Genomic DNA, 6,987 nt, shown 5'->3' on the forward strand with positions numbered 1-6,987 from the left:
TCTACTGTGTGTGGTGGCGAGATAATTCCGATTTTTCGGTAAAAAGTTGCTATGCCAGGATTGCGGAGTTGGGTAACCAGGACTCGAAGTTGGATGAATGTGTTTTGGTTGCTTTGGAAGAGTTGTGAAAGACAAAAGTGCCAAGTAAATTCTTGTTATTTGGTTGGAGATTAATATTTGATCGACTTTCAACTCATGTAAATCTTGAGCGTCATGGTAAGTGAGGACTCATATCATCTATTTGGTAGTTGTCCGATTTGGTGAAATTGCTTACGGATTAGAAAACCTTCTGTTTTGTTATATCCGCTTCATCGTATCAAAGATTTGGAGACTTCGACTAACTCTTGTCTTAACATGGATACCTATTGGATTTTTGAATTGGCTATTTATTGGACTATATGAGAATTTCATAATTCTATTATCTTTGAAGGGGTTTCATTGGTCATTTTTTATAGGTTGAGTATAACCAAACATTTGTCGTGGGAGTGATTTATGTTGGTGCTAACACCGGGACCGGGTTGTATTATTTCCTGATCGGAGTGGTGTGTCACCCGAAATTTGGATTTGAATTAGTTTTGTTTGGTCGCCCTTTTTTTTTTGTTCTTTTGTTTTGTGTTTTTGTATCCTCTACCTCGCTTGTGCATTTTTAATCCAATTGCTTATAAAAAAACACTATAAAATTTATAAGGCATAAATTATTAAAACATTATCACGTTGTCATGAGATCCTTTTATTGTTTTCTTTAAAGTTTTCACCTTTAGATTTTCCCTTCTAAAGATCTGAATATTTATTATTGAAATCTCCTAGCTTATTGGAATCAAAACAAACATGATCTTTAGTATGGTTGAGTGACTTCCTCTTAATTAGAAAAGTCAAATCTTCATACTCTAAACATTCATCCTCTATGGACTTATCATCTAACTCCATTATCTCAACTTAAAATGCTTTAACTTTGACATATTTATCCTTTGAATTTAAGACAATAGATTTGACATTCCTCGAAGGTTCATGTTTGTTTGACTCAAACTCATGATTTTGTAGAGATCTGATGAATTTTCCACAACTAGATTGTTCAAATGTTTCCTGAATAGTTATGACCTTCGGTCTTTCTTTAACATGTCAAATTTTAAGGATCTTTTTCACATGACCAGCAATATAACTCTTGTTTAATATTAGATGTCATGAAACCGAAGTTTAAAACAAAAAGAATATGATTTCAATATATTCATCGTCCTTCATTTTTAATAATTCATATTATTGGATCACTTGATCAAATTTTCCTTTTTTAACCTATTGATATCCTTCATAAGTGTTGACTTGAGAATCATAGATGTAGTTGATTCATTTAGAATTTTATGAAATTCCTAAAAGATAGATTGTGTTCACCATTTTGCTTCTGACTTTATGGTGAAGTTTATACTTCTTTTTCTTTCTATGCTCAAGTGTTAAATTATTTCTTTTATAATAACACTTTTAGTGTTAACATATGTATTACTACCATTCTCTGACGTACCCTAAAAGTATTAATTCATCTAGAGACATAAAAAAACTCTAGAGCTTGTTCTTTCGCCTAACAATTGTTTAGAATCTCCATTCAATACTAGTTGTATAGATGGAAAAGATGAACTACCGTGATTTTTAAAGTTAGCAATATTATAAAAAAGATTTTTTATCACAGAAGCGAGATGGATATCATCACGGGTGATGAACTGTGGTAACATAGGATGTGAGAGCAAGTGTGCTACTTTCTCCCACGAGTGTGTAACCGTGGTGAGAAATGAGGTAGCACGTCATATTTCACCACATGCATTTTTAACAACCGTAGTGAAATGTAAAATAGTTATGGATTCGATTCCTAACCATACCATAGTATATCATATTTGGCGCGTCACATATCATCACAGTTGACTAATGCAACCGTGATGAAATACTTTATTATTTTTTTTAAAATAATTTTTTTAATATTTCATATATGCCCTTTTTTATACTTCATGTATTGTATACCACATTTACTACCACAACAAAATTTGAACCAATATATGCACAATTTAAAAAAAAAACTAAAATATGACTTATATGGCTTATATGTATACATTATATGAAAGCATCAAATTATGGCTTCAATATAACACCAAAGTATTATACAAACCTAAATATTATTTACACCAAACCCAAAAATATTGCAAACATATATTACAAAATCAGTGTGATCAGTCTGACCTATAAATCACATTGAAACAAGATGTCCAACGTTTACGAACGTCTTTTAAGTATTCTTATGAGAATGATATGGTGACGTTGTTTAACGTCTATATAAAAAATTGAAGGTAATGTAAGATCATTTGATTTGAAATAATAACAAACTTTTATGCATGCGGTAAAAATTATTAATATGTTATTGTAAGTATATATACTTGCTCCCAAGAATAAACAATGTCGTATCATCATGGTTGTTTCCTGGTCTATCAATTTAAACATTATATGAATATATAACCGCACATGTAATTTTAGATAAATGAATGTCACAAGTAATTCTCGTATCAAAGGCGTATAAAATTCGGGCCTTTTATTCTAATTTCGTTCATCATATTGGTTCCATCCACAACTCTATATATTAAAAATATTTAAACATATTACACACTTAGATAATTACAAATTCAAAAAAAATATTACTAAAAGTCATATAAAATATAAACTTACATAGAAAGAAAGTATGTGTTTTATCTTCGCTTCAAGTGGTTAGGATAAGGAACATAACATAATTACCATATTCTACCAAAGAGAGACGATGATCAATTATCAATGCCAACTGAATAAACACGAGCATAATTAGTAATTGGTAAAATAGGGAAACTGACTATAGTAAAGAAACCATAATTTTAAAATTATCCACAAATCGATAAATGGTGCTAATTAATAGTCTTTATTCCTCTTTCTTAATTGTGATGATATGTATGTTTCAATCATTTTTGGATAATTATTTGTAAATCTAATACTATATGGGTCCAAGAATCCATAAATATTTGATTTATTTGATTCTATACAAAAACGATATAAATATTTGATTTATTTAATTCTAAAAATAAGTGAGTCTTAATATTAAAATTATTGATGTACTCAAATTTTAAAATTGTCATTTATTAGAATAAAATTTGTACTTACGTGTACCACAACTATAATATGTTTATGTCCAGCGACTCATTTCCAAACAAAAAGTCCGTTATAACTTCAGGATCGAGATAGAAAACTTCTATCTCACGATCATGCTCTAATTGGAGAGGAACGATTTATTTAACATTCATAATGAAACATACCAATTTTTTTAAAGAATCGTCAGGAGGTATTATCATTTCATTTTTAGTATGGGTATTGACGGATGAACAACTTCCTTTGGTGCTCGCACCACCTAAAACAACTCTTTCAGATAATTCATTATCTTCATTTTGTACTTGATTGGACAATTACACCCATCAGTGCCAGTTTTTACATCATAAAAAGAACGAAAACACACAATGCATATAAGTAAAAACATTATTTATGCTACAATAACACATAATAGATTTAACACACGAAACACTATTTTCACATACCACGTATAGGTCTTCCAATATTCTGTGTGCATTTCCCATTCACGTGTTAATGCATCTTCCAATTTCTTATCATACATTTCCTTTAACTCTTTCTTTTGGGATTCGTGCTCATGTGCTAATTTATCTTCAAACTCCTTCTTTTGGGTTTCTCGTTCATGTGCTAACTTCTTATCAACGAGCTCGTCCATGGCTTTCTTTCGAAATTCTTTACTCTTTCTCGAGGCACCAAAGAATAATCTCAAGATGATACCTTCTCCAACATCATGTACACTTCCACCGTGCTCCTTTTTTCCGATTGCTTCTACTAATATATCATGTCATACTTATGGAACAAAGGAATCTTGAGTGGCCATATCAATCAAAAAATCCTACACAATAGGAATAATATATCATTACCAAAGAAATTTAAATTACACACAAAAAATCCTACGTTTAATATTCTAATTTACAAAATAATCTACTTACAATCTTCTCAGCGAGTGCACGTGAGACATCTGAAGTGAATTCTCCAGTTGGTGTTTGTAAGTCCCTCTTACACTTCTTATTTCATGATGGTGGAGATGGGATGCGGTTACAAGTTGATGAGTCCTCATCTCCCAATTATTGTTTATTTTTCATTAAGCAATACTTTCTCAAATTTTCTGAAACCCCCATGAGACAATCTATGAGGGATATTTATTTATTTTCCTTATTTATCTTTCTAGATTCACTTTAACTTGTTATAAATATAGTGAAAAATTAATTTACATGGTTTTATCTAAAAAGCATAAGCCTAAAATTGTTATTCAGAAGATAAGATTACTACTAACTAAGAAATCGACAAAAATACGAGACTTGACAAGCTTCTCCCAAATATGCTTCTAAATATAATTATATTTCACCGTTGGATGCTCAATATCAAACTTAGGCTTAATAATGTAATTAGGCGTGAGTTGTAACATGAAGCCCCTCCAACGCTCTCCAACATAAGAGACTCACTTTTTCTTTAACTTATTTTCATCAGTAAACTCAAAAGCGGACTACAGTTACATCAATAAATATGCATTGGTAATTTAAAAAATACTATCAAATTATGTAAAAATAATTCTATCGAATCATGTAAAAAAATACCTTAATGTTTGTCCATATGCTTTCTTTCAAATCTACTGATACTTGGGTCAAATCGTCTATCAAAATATTCATTTTGCCACGTCCAAGAAACACAACATAACTCCTAAAAAGGGAAGAATTCATACCATAACAAGTCGAAGTTTTATCATTAAACTCGGTCGTTAATTTCCCGTCATTGTTGTGGACTTTTGTTAATCTAGCCATCATTGAAGCACCTATAGATTTTCTTTTCCTTTTTCCCTCTATAGTATAACATTCATTTTCCTGAGTTTCATCACTAGATGAATAGTCCATCTATGTGCAAAACAACATCATAACATTAAACAAATCTTAAAAACAACAACACCACCATCAAAAACAGCATTATCCTCAATCATTCATGCAACAACATAACTAAAAAATCTTCATATCTAAATAACACAAAACCATCATTTTACTCAAAACGAACAACAACAATAAACATATCACTAAACATCAACAACAACAATACCAACATAATTACAACATATATCAACAAATGAACCTTTAGGATTTAGGCACTAAAAATCAACAAAAACAACAACGTATTCACAACATATCTCAACAAAACAAATAAAATAACTTCATTAACATTATCTCCAACAACAACAAATAAATGTTTAGGGTTTAGAAATTAAACATCATCATCATCAACAACAACAACAACCAACCAACCAGGGACGGAGCTATTCACACTAAAGTGTGGACCCATGCCCCCATTCATTTTTAAATCATCTACACCTATTATATATATATATATATATATATATATATATATATATATATATATATATATATATATATATATATATATATATATATATATATATATATATATATATATATATATATATATATATATATATATATATATATATATATATATTATATCATGTAATGATGTGATACTATTATATAAATATATTAATAGTTCGTTTAAAATAGTTTCATATATGGGTGGGGTTGTTGCCATACAGTCCTAACATTTGTTATACCGTATCAATAGCAAACACAATAAAAATGTTGTTGCCTTTATTATATACATACTTAACTGGTTATGTCAAAATCATTTTAAATGTTCAATTAAATTTATAACATTTTTTGTCATAACAATCCAATTGAATCACATGTAATTTTAAAAGTTTGAATAAAACTTAATTCCAATCAAATCGACTCACATGTTATAGTGACACATATGCACATGATTATAAAATAACTCTCATTTATTTTTAAGAGTTTAATAGATATGTATAATATAAAATAGTTTTACATTATCGTTCAATAGAAATTCACCACTCTCTCATATTATATCAATAATATAAAAAAAATTATCTTAGTAGGATATATGAGTTTTATTAGTTGACAGTATAAAATTAATTTACATTGTCAGTGTATATTCTATTTTATCTATTTTTAAATATGAATTTTTTTAATTATTTTTAAATATAAAGAGTTGTTAATTATTTTTAAATATGAAATTCTTTATAAAATAATTGTGATGTATATTTATATTTTGAAAAATAAGTTGATATATTATTTAAACTATAAATTTATACATATAGTGCCCCCACTATTCAATATTTCTGACTCCGTCCCTACAACAACAACTTAGACACTAGACATTCATTAACATTATCGCCAACAACAACAACAAATAAACCTCTAGGGTGTAAACACTAAACATAAATAACAACAACATAATCACAACAACATTAATACCAAAGCCTTTCATATCTCAATAACAACAATATATATATATATATATATATATATATATATATATATATATATATATATATATATATATATATATATATATATATATATATTATGAAAATGATGTTAGAATTACAAAGTATAATTGGTTTCTTGATCGGTAAGAAACCCACAAGGTAGAAAAGAAGAAAATAATAAGAACACTATGAAATTGGTTATAAACTACTATTTTTTTACTTTTTCTTTGAAACAAGATTACAAGTATTACAAAATAGTAAATAACTTCTCTCACCCTAATTAGGATTTGCGTTATGCAAAGACGAGAGACTAGTATGTTATTTATAAGAAAACTAACACACTAAACTAATGAGCTTTTGCACATAGGCACATTACACAAGCTAACTTAGAGAACAAGCTAACTTAAATAATTGAGCTTAATAAACAAACCCAATTCGACATGCTAACAATCCTAGCATACTTTGACTACAACATATTAACAAATTTTGGTGACATGCTAATGATCTTGTCGGATTGTCGAACCAAAAAGCTACCC

At 28.6% G+C, this 6,987-nt stretch overlaps 1 protein-coding gene across 2 annotated transcripts; it reads right to left on the reverse strand.

The window, feature by feature from the left end:
- Nucleotides 1–3,418: 3,418 nt before the first annotated feature.
- On the reverse strand, nt 3,419–5,376 carry LOC127086434 (uncharacterized). Of its 2 annotated transcripts, none has more exons than XR_007789480.1 (2): nt 4,056–5,376; nt 3,419–3,958 (listed from the first exon to the last, which is right to left on the reverse strand). XR_007789480.1 is itself a non-coding variant. In XM_051027196.1 (2 exons), exons 1-2 carry the CDS (start codon nt 4,992–4,994, stop codon nt 3,914–3,916), a joined length of 339 nt encoding a protein of 112 aa, XP_050883153.1. In that variant the 5' UTR covers nt 4,995–5,376; the 3' UTR covers nt 3,419–3,913. The 2 variants fall into 2 exon arrangements, 1 of the variants encoding a protein (XP_050883153.1); XM_051027196.1 differs by having other exon boundaries at nt 4,701–5,376.
- Nucleotides 5,377–6,987: the final 1,611 nt, after the last annotated feature.

Source organism: Lathyrus oleraceus, chromosome 5, assembly GCF_024323335.1.
Source record: "Lathyrus oleraceus cultivar Zhongwan6 chromosome 5, CAAS_Psat_ZW6_1.0, whole genome shotgun sequence".
Lineage (NCBI taxonomy): Eukaryota > Viridiplantae > Streptophyta > Magnoliopsida > Fabales > Fabaceae > Lathyrus > Lathyrus oleraceus.

Coding starts and splice junctions, on each gene's coding strand:
- LOC127086434 (XM_051027196.1), bottom strand. CDS start 4,994: ATGGACTATTCATCTAGTGATGAAACTCAGGAAAATGAATGTTATACT. Junction 3,959..4,700: donor GCATATGGACAAACATTAAG/GTATTTTTTTAC, acceptor CCTATTGTGTAG/GATTTTTTGATTGATATGGC.